The sequence below is a fragment of the Artemia sp. Qi Xiang Cuo genome, chromosome 1 (genome assembly GCF_049724085.1).
Source record: "Artemia sp. Qi Xiang Cuo chromosome 1, ASM4972408v1, whole genome shotgun sequence".
NCBI classification, from domain to species: domain Eukaryota; kingdom Metazoa; phylum Arthropoda; class Branchiopoda; order Anostraca; family Artemiidae; genus Artemia; species Artemia sp. Qi Xiang Cuo.
Genome location: NC_142794.1, coordinates 84,856,952 through 84,881,312, shown reverse-complemented (window position 1 = coordinate 84,881,312; position 24,361 = coordinate 84,856,952). Strand labels below are relative to the sequence as shown.

The 24,361-nt window shown below is 35.8% G+C and overlaps 1 protein-coding gene and 1 pseudogene across 1 annotated transcript in view; one reads left to right on the top strand and one right to left on the bottom strand.

Moving 5' to 3' along the window:
• Positions 1–24,361, top strand: part of LOC148956838 (putative inorganic phosphate cotransporter) — a 138,065-nt gene that overhangs the window by 54,161 nt on the left and 59,543 nt on the right. The window contains exons 5-8 of the mRNA XM_089096561.1: positions 116–339; positions 2,888–3,037; positions 7,263–7,395; positions 15,559–15,714. Coding sequence (XP_088952687.1) covers positions 116–339; positions 2,888–3,037; positions 7,263–7,395; positions 15,559–15,714 — 663 coding nt within the window. The remainder of the gene's footprint in view (positions 1–115; positions 340–2,887; positions 3,038–7,262; positions 7,396–15,558; positions 15,715–24,361) is intronic.
• Positions 16,993–18,131, bottom strand: LOC148956839 (uncharacterized; annotated as a pseudogene).

Sequence of the window (24,361 nt, the reverse complement as noted above, 5' to 3'; positions counted from 1 at the left end):
TTGAAAAGATAACTTAACCAGGCTCGGGGCCTCAAGTGAGTCATCACACAAACGGGTTTGTAGACATAGTTTTCTGATCTGTTTCTGATTTATTTATTATTTTAATTTTTAACAGGCCAACAGCTTGGAACTGTGGTAGGCCTTCTTTTGACCGGTCTTATCATCGATGAACTAGGTTGGGAGGCTGTTTTTTATATTGAAGGATGTATTGGATTCGTATGGACTTTGTTCTGGCTTCTTCTTGTTTTTGATAGCCCTGACACACACCCGAGAATTAGCAAGGCAGAGAAAAAATACATCAAAACATCTATAACAACTTATTCTAGTCCAACAAAGAAGGTAAGTTAAAGAAAACTTTGATAGTTTTACCGAGAGAGAACGAGAGAGAGAAGGGAGAAAGAGAGAGAGAGAGAGAGAGAGAAAGAGAGAGAGAGAAAGAAAGAGAAAATATGAAGGTTTGAATGAGATAAGTTGTTAGAAATTTATAAATTGTTCTATAAGGCTTATTACCCATATACCCAATAAGTCTGAGCTGGCCTGGAGAGTATGTTTTCACCTACTCTCCAGGTAAAAACCTGGAGAAAAAAAAATAAGGAAAGATAGTTTAATTTCCTTTTACTCTGAATGCTAAATAGCTGCTTTTTGACTGTATGCCAAAAAAGATTAAAGAAAAGTTAGCAAATATAAACCGCATATTAAAGGGGGTTGGTATTCATAAGCTTTTTCTAAAAATTCATACAATCTATAACAGTTAATCATTATTGAAGTACGGTGTGAATGTTTTCTCACAGAAATATTGCTTATGAGCTGTCAGAGGCTGAGTTCATGATTAGGCTGCAAACCTAAGAGCTAAAATAGAATTTCCACAAATCTGCTGGCAAAAAATAAAGGACAATTTGACAAATATTCAAAAGGAAAGCTCTACACCTTCATGTTTGTACTGCATTTTTTGTGTATATTTCCATTTTAGAATCTCTTCTCTGTAACGAAAAAAACAAAAAACAAAAAAAAACAGACCAGGGTCCCATTTTACCAGTATGCAAAGTATTTTATTCGTATCCCTTTGTGGTTACGGAATTAGTATATTCTTGACAAAAAAATAACCTTTATTTGACATATTTGGGAAAATGGAGTTATTATCGGCTCGATTTGAACACCGGTGTAAGAAAATGTCAGAATTTCCGTATAACCATCTATTAAATGCAGTGGGGTTTAACCGTGTAATTCGTTAGAAATTTCGGTCACTTTACTGTACTGTCAATAATTATTCGTGTTTTTACATATTTTTGTCTGTTTCTTCTTTCATTTGATATTTTCTTGTTTTTTCCCCCCCTTTTTATGTTTCTTTAGGACATTTTTGTAATGCAAGGGAAGAGGGCAAAAAATAAGTTACTATTATTGGTATTAAAAATAAGCTTTCTCCTGAATTCAATGACAATAATATATCACTAGATTGAAGATAGATGAATTAGTTTTCTTGTAACATAATGTTCATGCAACAAAGATCAAACATTTTATAAAGTGAGTTAGGTCAGTTACTGTAGGTCAAGCACGAGGTTCTCTAATGGAAGGGATTCGCTTATTGACATTATTGACATAATTGGCTTCTTGACTTATTAATATTTATTGACATAAAATGTGGCACCATGATTAGCATTACATTCGAGGCGATCCAATAAGTGATAGCTGTGTTTCACTATTCAAAATATTTAGACCAAAAATTCTATGTACTTTCCTTTTTTTAAGTGTTTGATTTTTGAATATTGAATTAAATATATAATTCATTCAGATATTTAATATACGGCCTTTCACTCTCCTGATCCAGGGCACTGGACGCTAATTCCTTTCCTTATAGTTTTTTTTTACATCTCCCCCCTTCACATGGGCATCCACGTTCTTTATGGTGTCTTGATATTTAAATAGTGGCTCAGTATGATGACTATCCCCGTCGATATAGCTAGGGATTTATTCTGGGGTGGAGCAAATGACCTCCACTCGTTCAGGACGAAGTTCTAGGGAGCAGGAGGGGAGTGTATTGCTTGTTCTTACCTCCTCTAACTAAGCCCTTAACTATTTCCTTTGCGAACTCTTTAATGTAATCAAAAAATTATTAGTTGTGGGCAAAATCAAGAGTTGATTGCTCAAAACAAAGTTATGACAGAAATGTTAATTTGTAGTGGTATTGAACATCAAAAGCTATTACAAATTTTAACTTATAGCCTACTTTCAAAAACCAAGCAAGTATTAAACGGTAGAAAAGAAAAACATTGAAACATAAACCGTAACTGAAAGTCAAAATTAAAATCAGTAAAATGTATAACATGATAATTATGACGAAAAAAAAATTTAAAGCTACTCGTTACTTTGAAATTTGAAAATTGAAGCTACTGCTTTTAGTGACACCAGAACGCCAAATACGATTTCTCATCTTATAAAAAGAGGATAAGTGTGAAAAACACATAACTGTGAAGCTATATGCATAAATGCAGATGTGTGAATCGATATTATCACCTAATTACAAGACCACGGCGTAAAAATGATATAACAAAATTGCAGTATAATATAGGGCAATACTTCCGGTTTTGTCGAACTAACCATTATTTAATCTTCAGATAGACTAACCCTCCTAAATTGCCCATCTTCCTTTTTTTATTATCATTTATTCTTTATGGTAAACCCGTGCCTTTCCTTTAGGTACTTACGCAGAGAATAGTGAATGAGAACCCTTGGACTTGGGACCCCCCTTGAAATATCAGATTGTTCAAACGTTTCAATATACATTTTATACAGTTCACTTCCTTTTTCTTAAGATATTCAAATATAGTTTCACCCAATGTCCCCAACCCTACTACACTTGAATTGAATATTCAATTGAACCTTCTTACAGGTGGCTTCTGTACCATGGAAAGACATATTTACTTCCTTGCCATTCTATGCCATATTGATAGCAAACATAGGCCACAATTGGGGATTCCTTATACTTTTAACAGAGCTGCCTATTTATATGAAAAACATATTGGGATTTGACATAAAGAGCGTAAGTATACTTGAAAAAAAAAGTTTTGTCTTCTAAATTTTCTTCACATATCCTCTTTTTCATTACCAACTTCGATAAAAACCACCTAATGGCCTCATACTACAGTTGAAGCTATCACCCAAATGTTTTAGAGCCAGCATCTTGTGACATTTATGTGCTTCAAATCTGTAGGTATGGTTGTAAGTCCTTGTGTTGTTGATTTTTTTTTTGCCTCTTTTGTTTTTTGTTGTGGTTTTTTTTTCAGTATAAAAAGGCACGCAAGACAAAGAATCTGGTACCAGACTGTACTGTCTAAATCGACGGTACTGACGCGTGTTTATTTGTCCTTCTGTCAGACAGTGTAATGGGACGGGGAGGGGGGAATTATGTGCTTTTGGCCCACCTTTCCTATTTATTATCTCCCGATTTCTTCAGGTGCCCATTTGGAACTGCGTGAATTCTGGCTCAGCCTAGAGAGTCACACCGATGACTAATGTAGCAAATTTCTTCAAAATTTAGTGTAATCATTCTGAGGTTCGAAAGTTACAAGCATTTGGCTCTGGCTTACTATAATTTTTGTCCCAACCTGCTTACTCTAGTAGATCACTTCCTACCATGCTCTCAAGCATGGTAAATAAAAGTGACGACGGACCAGTGTTTCGTTTTTTATTTTATGAATTGAAAGATGTCTTAGGCAATTTTATATTTGTCGTTATTACAGTATAAGACAAAAAATTGGTGAAAGTACCAGCGAAAAATATCATTAGATTTTAAAACATCAGTTTTGTCTCTTTATATTTTTTACATTTTCAACAGCAAACAAAACTGAATAATGTTCCAAGGCTAATTGATTTTTAATGATAAAAGCTACCACAAATAGGAGCAGGGATTTCTCACCCCCCCCCCCCCCCCCAACCTCTCAGACCCTCAAACTTGAATAAAGTTTGCCCATTTTCACATTAGTGAGAACGATATTTATTTCAGACAATGGATTTCTTTGTCAAAACGTAAATTAGTCGAAAAGTAACAATCAACTTTGTACTAATGTTTATCATTACCAAATAGTAAAAGTCAAGTTTACATGGAGAGGGAAATGTTTTTATTAATTACATTTTTGACACAAAAACACTAAAGACTCAGAGCATTAAAATCCATATCTTTTCTAAACACTAAATGTTATTTGTGTTTTAGAGAAAACAAATTTATTCTGATTTATGTGTTATTATTTATCATTTTTGTTCGTTTTGGGTTTCATTTATTTATTGATAGAAATTTATGTTCGTTTTTCGCTTAAATTATTATTTGACTTTATTTCTGCTTACGTTTGGCTTAATGTAACTCTTTACTTGTCTTTGAAAACCTTTTTTGTGTAAAAATTTATTTAAATCAATGGATTTTGTGTTCGTTAAAGCACAAATGACAGCACAAATGACCTTATTGTGCTTAGAAAGCACAGGGGGCGTTAGCCCCACTCCCTACTTTAAGCCCTACCTAGCCCTACTTTAAGTTTGACTTGGTTATTTTTTCTAATTTCTGCTTTGTGTTTTATTTATTTATTGACACCGATTTATGGTTGTTTTAAGCTTGAATATTAACTGATTTTGTTTAGGATCGTCTTTAGTTTACTCTAGCTCTTTTACTTGTTTTTGAAAAACTTATTTTGTTTAAAAATTTTATTTGAATCAATCACTGCTTGTCTTTAGTTGGTATGTTCTTTTCACTGGTTAGGAAAAATTTTTTTTTTTAAATCTTTTTTCGATTTTTCTCAGAGGGAATCGGAATTTTTTTCTCATTATTTATATTTTGGGCAAGATATTACAATAAATATCAATAATAGTTCAAAAGTAGTGCTTTGAATGGACGTAAACGGGGAATGCTACAAAAACAAATGGGTTGAAAATCTGCATAACTTTTATGGTGTTATAGAGCTGAATAAATTCTGAACCCCATCATGTTAGGCTACTGCCTTGAGCTTAGACCAATATTAATCAGCCATTCCCCTCAACATGCCCTGGAAGTTTCAACTTAATTACCACTGCATTTGAATGTTGGTGATGCACCCTTTGACAACCTTGGATACACATAGTCCATTTTGATTGAGATCTACATCGTATTCAACATATCCTGAAAGTTTTAACTTAATACCCTTTGCCAATCCTGAGAAATCATAGATAGTTTTTTGACAAACTTTGACGCATAGTGATTTAGGTCATAATCCCAAACCACGCACTCTGAAAGTACTAACGTAATACCCAGAGCTATTCCTGGGATATTATATATATATATTCAGATACGAGCTGGATTTGACAAACTGGATGAACGTAATGTCTTTTGATGTTATTTTACGTTCCCCTCAACCTCTCTGAAAGATTCAGCTTAATATTCTATTTAGTTCATGAGATATTGCATATATTCCATTTTAATAGCCTAGATACACTTAAACTCTTTTAATTAGGTCCTACAAAAGCAGTAGCAGCAGTATAAGTAGTAGTAATAGTAGTAGTAGTAGTAGAAGTAGTAAAAGTAGTAGTAGTAGTAGTATTAGTGGCATTAGTAGTAGTAGTTGTAGTAGTAGTAGGAGTAGTAAAACTAGTAACAGCAATATTAGCATTTGTGGTAGTAGTTGCAGTAGTAATAGCAGTAGCAGTAGTAGCGGTAGTACTAGTAGCAGTCACAGTAACTGTAATGGCATTAGAAGTAGCCATCACGAATATAAACAGTTGTAGTTGCATGCAGTGGCAGTTGCAGTCATAGTTAGTCAAATTTGCAGTCGCAATTTGTCGCATTCACAAGAATTTGCTGTTGTCGTAACAAGTAGCTGCACTCACAAGTAGTCACAGTCGCAGCTGCAATTAGTCAAAGCTGCAAGAAGTTACAAGTAGTCGCAATCGCAAGTAGTCACAGTCCAAGTTGTAAGTAGTCACCATCCCAGTCATAAGAAGTTAGTTTGACTACAGCTGCAGTCGCAAGTAGTCAAATTTACAGTCAAAAGTAGTTGCAGTTATAAATAGTCACATTTGCAGCAGTAGCAGTAGTAATAATTTTAGTTGTAGCTGTAGTAGTAGTAGCAGCAGTAAAAAGCAGTAGTATTAGTCGTCAAATTAGTCAAAGTAGTAGTCGTAGTGGTTGTAGTAGTAGAAGATGTTGTACAATTAAAAGTTGCACTGAGAGTTTCAACTTAATACCCCAAACCATTCTTGGTATATTGCTAAAACGTCTTTTTGAAAACATGTATGCATGTAGTTACTTTTGATTTAGTATTAAATTTCCATCAAATTTCCTGGAAGTCTCTGTCTAACATCCTATTTTATTCATAAGATATTAGGTCTATGCCATTCGGACAGCCTGGATGCACATAGTTTCTTTAAATTTAGTTACATCCCCCTCATCATGCCTGGGAGGTTTTGGCTTCATACACTTAATCGTTCTTAAGGCATCGCATATGCTACCTTTTGACAACCTCGCGTGCACAATGTGTTATTTGAGTAATTTCAATATCCCAAACCCCTGCCCTGCAACTTCCAACATAATGCCATTAACCGTTCCTGGGATATTGCAAAACTTCCCTTTTGACTATCTGAATACGAATAGTACCTTTTGGTTTTGTTTTACATCCTCCTCAGCTTCCCCGAAAAGCTTCAACTCAATACTCCATTTCTTTTGGAATATTTTATTTATGCCATTTTCACACCCTTGATGCACTTAAATTCTTTTGATTTTGTTGAACAGTAGGACTAGCAGCGTACCTACTATAGTAGTAACGGTTGGAGTACACTAGCATTAGTTATAATAGCAGCAGCAATAACAGTAGTAGTTGTCCTGAGTTTCAACTTAATACCATCAATCGCTCCTGAGATATTGCTCACACGCCCCTTTGAGAGCCTGCATGTACCTAGTACCTTTTGACTTAGTTTTATATCTACATAAATATTCCCTGAAAGTTTCAACATAATACCCAATTTTGTTCCTGAGATATTGCATCTCCGCCCTTTTGACAATCTGGTTACACTTACACTTTAATGGTTTGGTTCCATAGCAATAGTAGTAGCAATATTTAGTTAAGCACAATTAAGCTTATATATTTAAAATCATTGTTAAAATGTTTCTTTTGGTATAAATATTGCTACTGAAATTTTTTTTTACTGTTTCGTTTATTGTTAGTACAATTTTATTCTTACTTATAAGTTCGTTACCATGAACTGGTTTTATGTAATGTACACGATATTTTAACGTGTTCTCTTTTAAGAATTCAATGGCTACTGCGTTTCCTTACTTTCTTACTTGGCTAGCCAGTATAGCGGTAAGCCCGTTGGCTGACTTGTGCAAGCAAAAAGGGTGGCTCTCAACAGTGTGGATTCGAAAAATTTTTACTTTGATTGGTAAGTAAATCCTATAAATATTAATTTTAAAATAGCAAAGTGTCAGTTGAGGCAATTGAAGAGTAAAGTATATTGCTATCACAGACAAAAATATAATATATCTTAAACATGTCCCCCAAAAAATTATAAGTTTGATCATGGCCTTTTACGAAAATACGGAATGTTGCGTAAAGACAGAGAACGGAACAACTAGATACTTCAAAATTACTTCAGGAGTGCAATAGGGATGTGTTTCATCACCTTTTTCATTTGACATTTTAATGAACTATGTCTGGCGAGGAGCGTTTGGCTTTGGAGTAACAGGCGGAAATAAAATCCTCTCGGACCTTGACTTTCCGGATGATGTGGCACTTCTGGAAAGGACAAAGCAGCGACTCCAGGAGTTCCTTTACAAAGTGAGCGTTAAAGCGGATAAATTCGGCCTAAACATCAGCATAGACAAGACTAAAGCAATGGCAACATCAGGCTCGCCAGTCGAGGTCCTTTGCGAAAATCGTTGAGTCGAACAAGTCTAGGAATATAAGTACCTCGGAAGGTGGGTCGATTACACAGAAGAGGTGCAAAATGAGGTCAAGAGAAGAATTGGCATGGCAAACGCTGTTTTCAACAAACTTAAGTCAGTATGGAAATCAAAGAAGTACTCAATTGCACTAAAGCTGCGACTTCTTAATAGCAACGTTTTGTCGGTGCTATTGTATGCCTGTGAGTGCTGGAAACTATATTTTAGGACAGAGAAAAGACTCTGTTGGCGTCAAAAAGTCAGCAACATCGAGGTCCGCAGAAGAACTGGCCAGCCACTTATTACTGAAGTGATTAAGAAGAAGAGATGGAGTATCTTGGCCATGTCCTTCGGATGGAGGACTCCAGAATCCCGTATCAGGTTCAGCATTGGCAGCCGCTTGGGCGTCGACAGAGGGGAAGCCCGAGAAACACGCTCAGACGCACGTATGATCGTGATCTACGCAGTGCTCACACATCACTACAACCCCAGTGGGAGGATGTACTCGCCACAGCGCCAATACGTGACGTTTATCGAGGCTTCGTTGATGCCCCATGTGCCACAGATGGCTCACGAGGACCTAAGTTCTAAGTAAACATGTCAAAACTAGTGAAATGAGTTATGCCTGTGATGCTCTAGCCGCTGCTTATCTTATTCCTGACTGATCAAATTAATATATTGATATTTTCAGTGTTCTAAGCAGTGTAATTTTCAGATTTTTATAACTAAACCCATCCTATTTTGAGATTTTCAGCTTTACTCACAATTTGGAGTTCTAATGCTCACTTTGCTGAATTTTGACATTTCAGGTCAATTTTAATTATTAATAGGACCTCATCCCCCCCAGCAACCCTAACACATGCGCTCATGCTCCATCTCTACTCTAAGCACCTTACGATTCCTCAAAATACTAAATATTTACATTTTGCTCCTGCGCCATCCCTTCCTCCTCTACCTCGTTTTTTCACCTAATATTTATTGCTATTTTTACTTTGGCTCTATTTGTAGAAAATAATGAAAAATAGCCCCTAAGAGGCCTTAACACAGCTAACACCTAAGTGCTAACACAGTACTTAATCCGGCAAACACAATTCTTCAAGCATTTATTCGGTTAATATGAAACTTTTCTTTGACTGGATATTTAAAATTAATGATATCTATTCCCCAAGAGCCCTTAAAACACCTACGTAGACTTTTCCCCCCAAAAGTTCAGTCACATTTTTTAACTTTTTATTTATACTCTATTTTTAATTTTAAGTATATCTTCCCCATCCAAAGAGCCGTTAATACGCCTAAATAGAATATTCCTCCAATTTTTATTCGCCTATTATGAATGTACTATTTTTCTTTGACTCTGTTTTAAAAGTGAATTATACCTAGCCAATACCGCCATCTACATAACCCCATATATTTCTTATCATTCATTTCAAATGAAATTTTAGCTGTTATTGACAATTACTCTCTTCAAGAACTCCAGCACAGACATGCGTGCCTCAAGTCTACTTTATTCAGCTTAGAATTCCCCAAAATCATGATGTGTTTGTATTTTGCCACTGCGCTGACGCATGTCTAATATAACCGAAAAAATACCAATGGTCATTACTTACTTCTGGGTATCCAACTAAATGATAAAAACATTACGAAAAGATCTTAAGCTCAAGATTACGAAATTGACTTTCTCGATTCAAAATGGCAAAATTCAACCCTTTCAAGTTAACCCAGGAGACACAACAAGAGGAAATTCAGCATACTAATATGAAAATACAATATACTGAACAAAACTTGAATTCATCAAAACCAGCTTGACCTGCGTTAGAATGGTAAAATTTAAAAATTTATTGAAGATGTTCAATATCGTGACGTTCAACCCAAATAGAAGAAACTCAACATCTTTAGTAATTATGAAACATCTACCGTCTCTATGCTTTCTTTATAACCCTCTACTAATTCACCTTAATGCAAGGAATTGTTTCCGTGGACTTCAAATTTTGCAAATTTGCTTTGATTTCACTACACTAAATTAAAGTCTATTTAATAAAACAATTGTCAATTTTCTTAATTGAGTCAATTATACAAGGAAAAGCAAATGCATAGAAAACTGTTTCCTTTCAATGAATTGGTTTTTATGACGTTTTTCATGGTAATTTTATGACTTACAAACAAATACTCATTCCAAAATCCTTCAATCGATCAATCTCTAAAATATTGGTTAAAATAAATGCATCACAAAGAAGTATGGAATTCCTCAAGGGCCTTCTTACCTTTTACATCTGTTGAAAATTGAACAAGCGTTCTAAAAGTTTTAATAATTCTAGGTTTTTAATTATGTATGCTTTTCATATAAAAGTCTGAAAAACATACAAGTCACAAATTGGAAAACAATTTACACATAATCAAATATATATAATATTTAACATAACCAAGAAGTGGTAGAATTTTTAATGGGTGATCCTATATCTTACCAAACTCCAAGATCAATTATTGGTCAAAACTCTTACACACTGATTTTGTTACACACAGAGAGCTAGTGAAAATCAACAAACAAACTACTGCACTATACAATAAGTATGCATGAATAAGAAGTTAATACAACATTCTAATGGAAAAACCTTTTGGGGGAAAAATTTTCAATTTATATTCCAAAATGCAATCTAATATTTGAAACTTAGGCACTGATGTGCAATAGGACCAAGATGCTTAACCATTTTTTTTTTGTTTTATGCGTACACTTTCTAGCTCAGTTTCTTCGACCCAGGGATAGTAATTCGCACTACTGCCATATGACATGAACATTGGTTTCTTCTGATTAACAAGAAAATTTTTCACTCACATCCATCTTTCGATTATCATCATCCCTTGCTCCATGCCAATTTTCAAATCAGCTTTTATTTTTGCAGAAAATGTGAACTGAGCAATATAAGAAAAACTGTAAAGTATTGCCGGTACCAGAGCCGATTTGCACCTTAGCGTTGACAGTTGTTTGATACATCTATTCAGATCATTAATGTGTATAGAGAATAATGGGAGACCCAGCACAGATCCTTGTGGCACACCACACTGTACTACCATCTCCTCAGACATTAGTTTATCCTACCGTAATCTTTGCGTTCTTACTTCAAGAAACAAAGCCATCAATCTCAGACTTTTAAAACATGCTCGAGTATTCTCAAGCTTTGCCAAACAAATCTCATGGTCAAAATTATCACAAGCCTTCATAATATCCAGAAAAATTAAACCCACCTTTAAACCTGAGTCTAGAAAATTGTTAACAAATGTAGATAAAAATAATGAAGAATGCTCTGTAAACGCATTTCTAACAACCAAATTGACTAAAGTGAAAAAAAAACTCTTTTCAAATCGGTCTATCTAAAAGTATGACAAATCAAAGGAGGCAGAGATATTGGTCGGTAGATATTCTCATTTTTCTATCACTTCTTTTAAACAGAGGTAGAAACGACACAATTTTCAAGCAATTAGGATAAACTAAAATTCCAAACATTAATTAGCAAGATGCAATAGATGGCTAGATATGACTGGGTGAACTTTTTGTATCACATGAAAGGTCATAAATTCCATTCCAGCTTCCGATTATCTTCCTACTTTTTAAATTATCTTCATCAAGTTCATATGATCTCACTGACCGAAGACAAATGGATGTATCCCTGCCCATATACCATAACCTGTTACATAATCCACTGATGCCGATATTTTCAGCCCTACATCTGAAAAGTATGTGCAAAAGTTATTAGCCACGTCACTGACAGACTTCCAAGGCTATTCATGGGAATTATTGGTTCACTATATTGGCCTATTATAGACATAATTAGTTGCCAAGTTTTAGCTAAGCTTCCTTCATAGTCCTTAAGTTTTTTTGCATTGCCATTAAATATACTTTTCTTGAAAAATTATTTGAATTTCTATTAATTCTGTATAATGTTCCTTATCACATGCAGAATGTGCATTCACACACCTTTTATACCTCTCTTGCCTTTTTTTCATTGAGGGTACCAATTTTTTTGTAATCAGAAGTTTAATCGGCAACTTATATATTAATTTTTCCCTTTAAACTCCAAACACTCATGAAATAACAACTTTAATTTTTCATACCATTCACCAAATTTGATGTCAATGTGTTAACTATCTTAAGGAAACTCAATATCTGGACTTTCGAGTTCCCCCACAAACTTCAAAAGTATTTCTACAAAAGACACTTAAAACGCACTTAAATTTAATTTCCGACTGTTTTTGTAAGTAAGGCCTTAAAATTTCCCCTTTCCCTAGAAAATCCCCATTACCCGTAAAAATTTATCCCAAGAAAAATCCCTCCTTAAAATATCCCCCTTAATGGTTAAATCCCTCTCTGATGAGCCCTCGTGATACTTCTTCTGCAAATAAACGCATGATTTCATGGATAATCAAGCAAATGAACTTAGTTAAGTGAAGCTTTGCAATACTTGTCTTTATTAACCATTTATGTTGTATGAACCACATATATGGCAATTTAGGAACAAATGGGTGACCATGTGAAATCACTCCTTCTGAAACTGGGATGTCAGGATAGCAACTTGGTTCTCTTTGGGGCAAAACCGTAGTTGATGTAACTAATTGGAACAAAAAAGAACCTCTATCCCCAGCAGAATATTTTGTCTACTTAAAAGGGCACAAGAATTTTCAACTCCTCCCTGAAAAGGGTTCCTCCCTGAAGAAACCCATTTTCCCAGTCGAATCAATTTGACAAAGTCATTCCTTGGAAAACGAAACAAACAAATAAACAAATATTCGCGATCTTTCTTCAAAAAAGCAAAATTTGATATTTTTATATGTAGAAGCTTGAAATCCTTACAATAGGATTCTGTAATGCACTGAATTTGATGATAGGATATGCTAAAAGAATAAAGAAAAAACTTTACAAAAAAGAAAAGAAAAACAAAAGAAACTTTTTTTGTATACATTTTGTGTTTTAGCTTTATAACTTTTGTTTTCTGGTTTTGTAAGGAATTTATTCAACACGTTGAAAAAAAGTACCGAAAATATTTTTGTATTAAATACATAGTGAAATTCATTGTATCGCACTTCCAGACTTTATTTATTTAAGAACATCCAGAAAATTTTGACGTTAATATACGTCGATAAATAAATAAAACAAGCTTTTCAACTTAAATCAAGGGGGAAATTTTAAGACAAAACGAATAGAAATTATTCTGTACATGATGTGAATTGGTCAAACTTCAATCCATCGTTCTTTACGGAAAAGGTTGACTGTTTCCCCAATTCTTTGAAAACGACTGTTATTCCGGTACCTCGGTTGGTTAGACTGATTACCAATTAATCTGAAAATAGGGTATTTAGCTACTATCCCCTTGCAACACGACTGTTGAAACGAAAGGGCCAGTGAATACAAATAAGAATTTGTGCAACGGGTGACAGGTAGAGGGTGGGCCAAACCTCTCATATGTGGAATAATTTCTTTCCGATTTAAGTTTAAATTTGGTCCTTAATTTAAGCTAAAAAAAAAATAACTTTTATAAATTAAATTTCTGAATTTTTATAAATCATGTCTGAGAATCCCCCACTCCCTCCTTGGAAAATATCCTCCACATGGAAATCCCTCCCGCCCCAAAGAAAATTCTTTCCAAGGGAAATACTTCAAAAATTTTCTAAAATAGAGTGCCAAAAACGACTTATTTATAAAATCACCCCTCCTCCAGTCAGACCTTAATTGTGGAAAGGGAATTCAGTCTACCAACAATAATTTAACTTCAATTAAAGTGGTAAAGTCAAATTCAAAGACGCATGTAATAAGATCTATCAAAGCCCTTAATATTGTGTTTTCAAAGAAGGGTATTCAGACAACCTATTGAGTAATCATTAATCTAGTTTGTAGTTATTAAATCTATCCCAAACAGAAAATGTTGTTTTTCTTAGGCTACACATGAAGCTTTTAGTACCACCCGGCAGAAATTGCAGAAAAGTGAACACAAATGCAGAAAAAGAAAATCCTGTTTCGCCTAAACTACTTACAGTTACACTTCAGCGGCCGCCTTGGGGAAAATCCAAAAGTTACAGTTTTGAACCGCATGGTCGTCAAACCACAATGCTCATTATTTCTAGCCCTATGTATTTTTTCACTGTTTGATTTATCTTTATGCTCAGTGTATTAAGCTAAAATATCGAGCTCTGCTCTCCGGTAGCTGAAGTGGAAATTTTGTTATAACTATTGCATTAAAAAAGATTTACCTTACCATCAGCTAAAATTGTGCCTGGCAGAGAGAGATTTTTTTTTTAATGAGAAGAGGTTTTTAACGAGAGCGTCATTAATGAGAATGGCATTTACTCAGTCTCATGGCAGTCTGATTTTAATGAGAAGCACAGTAAAGACAATATACAGTAGCGTCAAAGGCTATACTTTCAGTTAAAAGAAATGTGGAACAGATTTTAAACCACACAAGATTCGAACCACTTCTTCGCAGACGCGCAATGACAATTGTTTCCGATGTACATATCGCGATGAGTTTATGGCAACCACAGTATAGAGAATATACAGTAGCGACAAAGGTTATACTCTCCATTAAAAATATATGACACAGAACTAAAACCACGCAAGTTTCATACCCCGCCTTCGCGCACGCGCAATGACAATCGTTTCCGATCTACACATCACGATGAGCTTATGGAAGCTGATCTAAGGTTATGACGTATATTGCCAAGGACGATACGATACGGTATCAAATGTACATCATGTTAAAAAATATTAGACGCTTCAGTCTACAGTTAGTAGCAACTGAAATAGGCTGTGACGACACGGCTCAAAGTCTTTACGCGTGGTATGAAATATGTATCAAGTTTGTAAAGAGAAGTAGCTACTGGTATATCCTAAAACTGTGATGAGAAGTTGGTAAACAACTATTTTTCAGAGATGAGCACTAAGTACTATATGAACGGGTTAAAGATATTGGAGCATCCCTGGGAGATGTTACAAGCAGACTATTTAGATAAAAGGAAAATTATCAAGAAAAAAAATCTTGTATATTTGTTAGGTCGAAAACTTTTCAGACCACCCTCGTATCTGAATTAGTTTATTCGTGTATGAATTAACTAAATATATATTTTATTCCCAAGTTTCTATAATTAGGTTTAAAAAAAATTTATCTTAATTATGCTGTTTTTGTGTGTGGTTTAACGGAAGATATGAAAGCCAAGCTAGATTATTGGAGCATTTTTTCTAATAATTTTAACTATGAATGATAAGAATTGTTATGTACATTTTAATTTAATGTTAAATCATATTGTGAATGAACCTTTCCGTGACCTACAATTGAAGAATACCTTTAAGAAGAAGCTGAAAATGGTATAACTATTGATAGGTTTTTGTGTTACGAGATACACGATTATGTCAATGAGGAGGTATATGTTGAGCAAAACATGAACAAATACAAGGGAGCATACGAAAAATGAAATCAAAATCTGTTTTTTTTTTATTATTACTAAAAAATTTCAATTCACTTATATCAAACTCTCGTTCTTCTCAAAATCCCGTACAAAAATAAGTGTTTCTAGAGATGCATGTTTATGACAATGTTTAGATGTTCCAAAACTTCCTTCGTGGGAATCAATGGCTTATTAGTGTTTGTATACAGTCGTAATGTTATATATTTTTTGTTCAGGTCATATGGGGCCTGCAATATGTTTGACAGCAGTTTCTTTTGCTGGCTGTGATCTTGCATTGATCCTTGTGATGCTAACCTTATCCGTTTCATTACAAGCAGGAATTTACGCCGGATGGTTCATCAATCATATTGATATCGCCTCCAATTTTGCTGGTATGTTTTCAAAACCATTTTTGAGTTTTTATCCATTTAGCTTAAGAAAGTTTTATAGAAGCCCAAATCAAGTTAAAATAAGTACAGGGTTTATACTGGAATCTGACAGTTCTTATCTATTCCGTTCACATGATTTTTGTTTTGTGTAGAAATGTAAATAATATCTTGGATACTGATTCTCCATGGCGATTAAACCTCTTGATTGCTTATTTTACTCTTGGTTCCCACTTGTTGCACTTTAAGTATCACTACAATCTTTGGCAATTCTTAGGCAGAGCACCAGTGGATCTAGAGCAAACTCTTGGAGGTCGGGGGGGGGCGGGTGCACAGGACCAAGGGTGCCAATGTCACTCGAGAACAATGTTAGAGAGGGATGTTTGTATCGTGTTCTTCAGACCAGTTCGTTAGTTTTGTAAGTTCGTTAGGATGAACGCGACAATTCCACCTAGCAAAACTGGAACACGTCTATTAGATTTATTCAGTCATGCCTGTAACAACAATCTAGATCACACATTAAATGTCATTCATTCCAAAAGACTCAAAATAAAAGCAAAATTAATGATGACTAATGATGAGTTTTGCAGCATTAGCAAAATGGGAACCGAATCTTTCCGTGATCAAGTAGCATGGCATCCAGGCCTGGGATGAATGCCACCATTCTGTCGATGCTTTATGGATCTATATTCGGTACTCCTGTTTGGTATACAGAGCGCGAGGCTATGCGTGGATAGACGACTTACACGGCAACATCAATTATTTCTAACATGTTCTGGACTTCTGCATAGATAGACGGGATCTCGGCTTACTCACGGGCTCAAATTTCCTCTAATGTAGCTTTTACTCTACTTATGAGTTCTAAAGCTCTCACAAGATCACTGTCCTTTTATTGAACTAAATCTGCAAAAGGTTTCGTAACAGACGCCAACAAATTCAAGCACACCTTCCCAATCAGCGTGTCTAATTTTACAATAGAAGAGCACAGTACATATGCTTTCGTGCTTGCCTCCCGGTCATACAAACCTTCCATCTCCTGCAGAGTAGAAATAATCGACGAGAAGGAATCAAAAAATCAAATAATTGCCTCCTCTACATGTCTTGTGGTACAAAGACCAATGAGGGTCTCAGCTCCAGCATTGTCTGACATCAGATGTGTCTTGAGAAGCCATGTTTGTTTGGCACTCGAGCTCAAATGAGAGCTTGTTTCTCGTGCGAGATCCTGCGCATTCTACAGAATTGGGACAGAAAGTATCTTCGAGCATGAGAAATTGATGGTATAGCTCACACAATGAAAATATCAGCTAGTTGACTTTGACACTTTATTGCACCACTAGCGCTATTTGCCAAGATTGTTATGCTAGAGGCTTCGTCATAACCTTTGGCCAACTCACTTTGTCATGTCTAAGCCGGATTTGGTGACTTCACATAAAATTAGCTTGCTGAGGTTTTTTCCGTCAAACCTGTCTTTGAAATTCCGGCTGGTGTTGGTCTCTTTATCTTCAGAGAGCCCCGATTAGGTTTGAAAGGTGTAGAATACGGCAAAGAGATGTTTTCGGGTTACTTAACCCTTTTTTGATCTGTATACATAGCGACAGACAACTACCATGAGTTACCTCGTCTGTGTATTGATGGATTCGTCAGCAAGGAGACATCAAACTCTTGCAGTGCCTGCTTTTCTGACTATTTCGGACTTTATAAGTTCTACAATCGACCAATTTATTCATTTTGGATCTGCTTACTAGTATATTTCGCTTTTCAAAGTGCAGCATTTATAAGTTCTTAAAAATGTTTAAAGTTCTTAAAGCCGTAAATCACCCCCTGAACACGAAATTGAAGTAGATGACAGAAATTTCCATCATTTTCTGCTGCGATTACATTGTGGCCTTGGCTGTATAGTTATACATCGTCCCAGTAGCCACAAAGGGGGATATTCTGTACCCAGCAAAATTTAAGTGTTTCCCCAATGCTCGTGAGCTCACGGTTCTGGTAAATTTGTTTTAATCTTTCACAGTCCAAGGCATTCCTGACATCTGGATTGCTTTGCTTGAAAGAAGAACGCTCTTTTCCAGTCACTTTTGAGTAGTCCTTCAGTGGCTTTAAGACGAATTGACCCCCTACCCCTGACACAGCCAATAACCCTCTGCTGCTATCGGAAGTCCTCATCGTGACACAAAAGCTAAACCAAAGTCCCTCGTGCTCTTCGTGAAAGCTCATCGTAAGCCAGGAATAGCGGGCAAGAAGCTCAATATTGAATCAATGCGTAACTTCACTTCCCTTTCACCTTTTTACTGAAGTCGGAAGTTCTGTTTGGTTCTTTGGCTTCCATCATTCACTGGAAAAAAACTTGATTTCTCCTGATGATAGTTTTTTTTTTCTTTGAGTATCACTGCGAAACCAAAGTCAGAGAGGGTGCGAAGCCGGTGTCAAGCAAGGAGGTAGCATTGCTACTTGGCTGTGCCGTTTGCATCTGCTCCACCATGGTTTTTGTATCATCCCTTGATCCTCCTGCAAACTGATCAGAATGCTGCACTTCAACAACGTCTGTATCGGAGCTGTGGCAAAAAGTCAATGGTGACAGCTTCTGTTCTCCGCGGAGATGTCAGGAAGCGTATCTGTAGTCGGATCTGAGTGAGAACGAGAGGCAACAGGTAAAGGCAGACTTGAAGTGGGCAAAATAGTATTACTGAAAAGCCCGCCTGTTGTTAAATAGAAGAAGAAGTGGTCAAATTTAAGTGAGTATCCTGAACAGAGGGCAACCGCAGACTTGGATTTCTGAAACAAAATAAAAAAGTGAAAGACAAAGTAATGTTTTTTTTGTGGAAGCTTCAGAAAAATGGTAGTGAAGCTAGGCAATCCCATGAAAGTGATGTTTTGGTATAGGCTGTTCTACCTTCTAGCTTCTTAAGACCTATTAGACAGAAATTATGTATGCCGAGGGTATGTATATGGAGAGACTATCCAGTTCAATGGTTTAGAACCTGTAGCACCTTCTGAAAAAAACTTCCAGCAATGAAAAGTTTTACTTTTCGTTGAAAAAATGTTTTATTATTCCCCCGGCTCCCCTAGATCTGCCACTGAAGGAGAACATGACTTCCGTGGCCGGGTGTACCCAAGGGGAGAGGATAGGGCTTCCTTTCCCCGAAATCCTGAGTTTCTGAATTTTTTGGCCACTCCTTACTTAAATTTCCAAATAAAATGTAATTTTTTATTCTGGCCTCCTTCCCGAGCAAATTTTGGTTTACTATCCGGAGTTTTGTCACTCTTAAACTTGTATACGAAGGGGATCAGGTTGTAATACATGTTTCCCTTAAAATAGAGAAGAATTGCTAAAATATAAGATAGGCATGTCAATTTATGGCTCAAATTCAGCCCATGATTGTCTTGTTTATGTCAGTGGTTGAAGTAGAGGGCAATTTAATTCCAAGTATGCTCTTTGGGTATGGTGGCGTGTGCATGTTTTTAGTTTTAACCACAGCTAACCCTCAAATATAAAACTTCGAATTTATTATTCTACGCTTTCAACTGAATCCTAGTAATATTTTTGTATTCGTGTGGCCGCAAAAAAAAGAAAGAAAAGATATATTTGTTTTTTAATTTGTGTGATACGTGAAGTTAAATTTCAAAACAAAATAAAGTGTTCCATGCACAATAAGGTAGCCTAACAACCTCTTAAAGCTCTCTTCCAGGGCTGCCATTCGCTAAGAAAAAATCACTAGATGTTTGCAATTTTTGGTGGATTCAGTGATTTCCTACAATAATCTAGTGATTTATGTGCTGATTTAGTGATTTTTTGTTTAGGCAGTATAAAAAATAATTAAAAATAGTGATAAGTCTCTAGGGGGGGGGGGCAACACTGCCCTCTTCCGTCCTTTACACCGAACTTAGACTAGCTCTTCATTGCCAAATTTTAAAAGACAACAACCAGTTGTTAACTACTAGGGTTAGCCTGTCAAATCATCTAAACTGAAAATGTTGTTATATCAATCAAATGCAAATAAGTTGCTGAACCACAGTGACGACGCAGCTTTACTTGTCATCACATTATGCAGATAGACAAGTCAAACTTGAGCTGGAAGACCTAGAAGGTCGAGGAGAGTGGAAGCACATCTAATACATGGGCTGACGCCTGTTCATTTTAAGTTTTAACGTTGCTCTTTAATTTCATTTGAAAAAAATGTCCCTCTTAATTTAGTTTATGCTAATGTAAGATATTCAGTTTATACAAATCATGGAAGGGGAGCTGTCACTCCCTCAACTACCCATTCCTTGCTTAAAAGTTTCAGTCTATGCAGCAATACTACTACTACTACTACTACGACTACTACTACTACTTACTACAGCATCAAGCCGCCTGAAGCCATCACAGCTACGGAAGCTCCTCCATTCTGATCCATTCAAATCCTTCCTTCTTAAACCCTCCCAGGAAGTTTCCGTTTTTCTCGACCTTTCTTTATGACACTCTCCGATCCCAACCGTGGACGACCTGCTTTCCGTTTAGCCCTAGAATGTTGGCCAAAAAGGAAAATCTTTGGCAATCTGCCTTTCTTCATCCGTAAAATGTGCCCTAGCCATCTCAACCTTTCTCGGATTATAGCCCAACAAAGTGGGTATTAACCAAACTTTTCGTACAGCCTACTATTTGAAATATAGTCCGTCAGCCGGATACCTAGAACATTCCATAGGCAATTTTTGTGGAAAACGTCTGGTGAATCTTCATCCGCTTTTCGGAGCACCCATGCTTCAAAACCATGTTTGACACTGTCATCACTGTAGCTTCCAATATTCTAATCTCCCTATTCTCAAAACATTGTAACAATGCTTCGAGAATAAGTTCTTTCACTCGGGTATGCTCTCTTGTCAACGTAAAATTTCAAAATTCGAGAGGAGATGTTGTTCCCTTCAATCTCCATCTCTTTCAAATAGTTTGGGGTAACAAACTATAAGTAAGTAATGACTCAATCTAGTAGTAACCTAAACTCTAAAAAGAAGAATTTTGATAGCATAAAACACCAAACGAAATGAAATTTTTGTTGATTCCAAATGTTCATTAAATCCGATATTGCTCAACAAAAGCTATGAGCCTATGAAATTGTGCCTGTTTGCGTTCATTTTGCGTTGATCACATTTTAAGGCCGGGCGATACAATATTTTATGAGACATGAACTTTGACAACTCAACCCTTAGTAGAATAGGCGGTAGGCAGGTTCAAATGGTCAACACCTTTTTATGCCTTGGTAGCTTACTCTCCTTTAATAACTGCCATAGCTCTGAAGTGAAACGTCAACTTACACTTCCTAGTTCTAGCTTCTAAAGACTAGCAAACCTTTGGAAAAGTAACCATCTATCCAACAAACTGAAAATGCAGCCATTCAATAGTCTAATAAATTCCCTAGTTATGTATGGATACGAAATATGTACACTGAATACCGAAGACAAAAAGAAAACTTCGGCTTTCGAGATAAGATGCCTCCAGCACATTGCTATAATCAAATGCATCGACCGCACACGAATATGGAAGTATGCCAAAGCCACCTGTCGACTGAAACCATTCTCAGTAACTGTGCAGGTTTGGCAAGGTCAAGTGAATGGAGCCAAGCCGCCTCCCAAAAATCTTACTTGAAGGAGCTCTGCATGGCCTTTGTCCACGAAGTAGACCGTGAAAGCAATGGATAGATAGTTTGGATTTCGACAACACCAAGTTAGCCCAGATATCACCTACCGCACCTGATAGAATAATATACCAAGCACTTAGCAGTGGCTTCAAACATCCGACGAGGATGGTCGGACCTAATTATAAAAAAATATCACGTCTCCAAACATCTTCAACATTTGGTTTCGGTACTTACTTCAGGGATTTTAATTTGATATCCCCCAATGGTGGATTCAGTCTTTGGAAAAGGGGAGGGGAAAACCTTTCAAGAAACAAAAATATACTCCTGTCTTTTGTACTTGTAATTATCTATAAGGGTGTAAAAAGTTATTTTTCTGTTATGAGAGGGTGGGGGGGGGGCTGATTTGAAATATATGGACACATCCAAACTACAAACCATGCAGATGTTTGTTATTGGGAGTAAGCAAATGTTATACTACTACCAAACGGGGAAAATTATATAAAACTATATATTAATTACATTACTCCTTAACTTTACCTCTTTAAAATTTATTTTAGGAAAGCAAGTAGCGTAAAAACTACAAATGTTGCACGAACGATCTAAAACTAAAAAAAAAGGAAAAAAAGTCTTATCAAGGAATTCCATTTTGCATATTTGCTGAGGCGACAAAAGCTTTTAAATCTAGCGATATCATCTTTTGAGTCGCGTCCAGAGTATCCAGTTTCTTAGAAAATGGAACCGAGATTGAGTACTTATGTCCCTTTCTTTTCTTTGTAAGACCAGTACATCAGAAGCTTAGAAAACAGAAAAGGGGACACAAAACGATAGTTTTGGAAAAAGCAGCAGAAAAAGGAGACAAAAATAGATCGATAAATGTTTAATGGAGTTTAGAAAAGAAACAAACTAGACAGTCCTACTTCCAGTTTACCAATAATAGTCTGAAGAAGCTCTTAGTAATTTTCAAATAGATAAAAATGCGGGAAATTGAATAAAAACTCATATAGTTTAGAATTAGGAACTTTTTTTCCTTAAAATGAAGGGGGAGGGGGTTCAGGTAGTGTTACTTTTCCTTGCCCCTTTCCATGTTTAGTGTTCAAATTTCTAGGTAAAATATACAACTTCAAGAAAAACAAACTCTAGTTACAAGACATTTAAAAGAAAAAGTGACAAGAAACTAATTTATTTTAGAAAACCTGAATTTTCTTTTAAAATAGTACCGATGCATGCACGTTAGAGGCATAAAAATTCACCACAAATTTTACCCCAAACCGGTAGGAAGGATACCACAAAAACACAGCTTTTTCACTCAACCGGCACAGGTTTACGATGCTGGTTGAGTTTACAACACTGTTTATAGGGCATGCTGAGGGGGATATTTAACTAAACGAAATACACTATTTGCGTACTAATACTGCTACTACTTCTATCACTAACACTACTGCTACTCTTACTACTTATCCTGCTGCTCCTACTACTACTGCTACCAATACTTCTAAGGCTAAGGGTATTAAGGTGAAATTCTCAGTAAATTTGAGGTAGATGTTGAACGAATTAAAAACATGCTATTTGTATGCAGGTTATACAACGGCGTATCAGGTACATCTCAGGAGAGGCGTGAAACATTAGGTTGAAAGTTTCAGGGCGTGTTGAGTTTGATGTTAAACTGACCAAAAGGTACAGAGTGCATCCTCCTGCTATTAATACTACAACTACTACGGTTTCTATTATTAGTACTACTACTACTTTTACTGCTACTACTACTACTACTAATACTACTACCACCACCACTACTACTACTACTACTATTACTACTACTGCCACTACTAAGGCTGAGGTTATAAGGGTGAAACTTTCAGGGAATGTTGGGGGGCGATGTTAAACAAAGTCAAAACACACTATGTGCATGGAGGTTGTCCAATTAGCGTATCAGAAATATATCAGGAACAAATTAGGGTACTAATTTACTAAATACTAGGTTGAAATTTTCAGGGTATGTTAAAAGAGACTTTGAACTAACAAAAAGACTCTGTTTGCGTACCACTACTTCTTCTACCACTACTACTGCCACTATAACTACTGTTACTGCTAACCCTACTACTAAAACTACTAAAACTGCTTCGAATTTGATCACTTACGACTGTGACTACTTACGACTGTAGCTACTTGTGATCGCAACTGTTGCTTCTTGCTACAACATATGAATTTCTTCAGTTATCTTGGCTAATATATTACTTTATTAAGTTACGGCAAACATAAACTCACAACTCAAAATAAGAATTATTTCCATTAAAGCGCGGGTTGCGTTAGTCCTACCCAGTCTCTGTTGTTGTCAATCTTAACTTATTTATTGATAGTGATTTATATTCGTTTGACGCTTGAATTGCTATTTAAGTTACTATTTCCGTTCTTTTTAGGTTTAATGTACCTCTTCACTTTTTTCTGAAAATCTTCTCTTTTGGAAAAAGCTTTTTAAATTAATCTACTATGCAATGGGAACTTACATTACCAAAACATCCATATTGTAAGTTTAGTTCAATATAACCCCTAATGAAGGGATTTTTTTTTGGGGGGGGGGAAGAAGTGAATTCACCACTCATATTTATTTGAAAGGCCTGTGATGGAAATTCTAAAAAATTTGGGCTTAAACATAAAAATCTATCTTGTACACGTATTTAAATATATTATATTATATTGTATTTTATATAAACTCAAGAAAAACTTACAGATTATGCACTCGGTGAGCTTTCATTAGGACAGATTACACTTGAATGCATACACCATCACGCGGCACATTACAACATTGCACATACAACATCACGCGGCAACATGTTTCTGGAATTATGATACGCCATGTTCAATCTTTTGGTATTTTCAAATGGATTTTCTGTCTCACAATTTCCGTCTGATTTTTGTTATTTTAGGGGTAAAACTATCCTTGCACAGAGACGACTATTTAAATTGACCCTTTGAGGAGGTTCAGTGTTTTTTTTTAACATAAAAAGGGCATTGTAGCTTGAACTTTTGCTTGATTAAGCTTT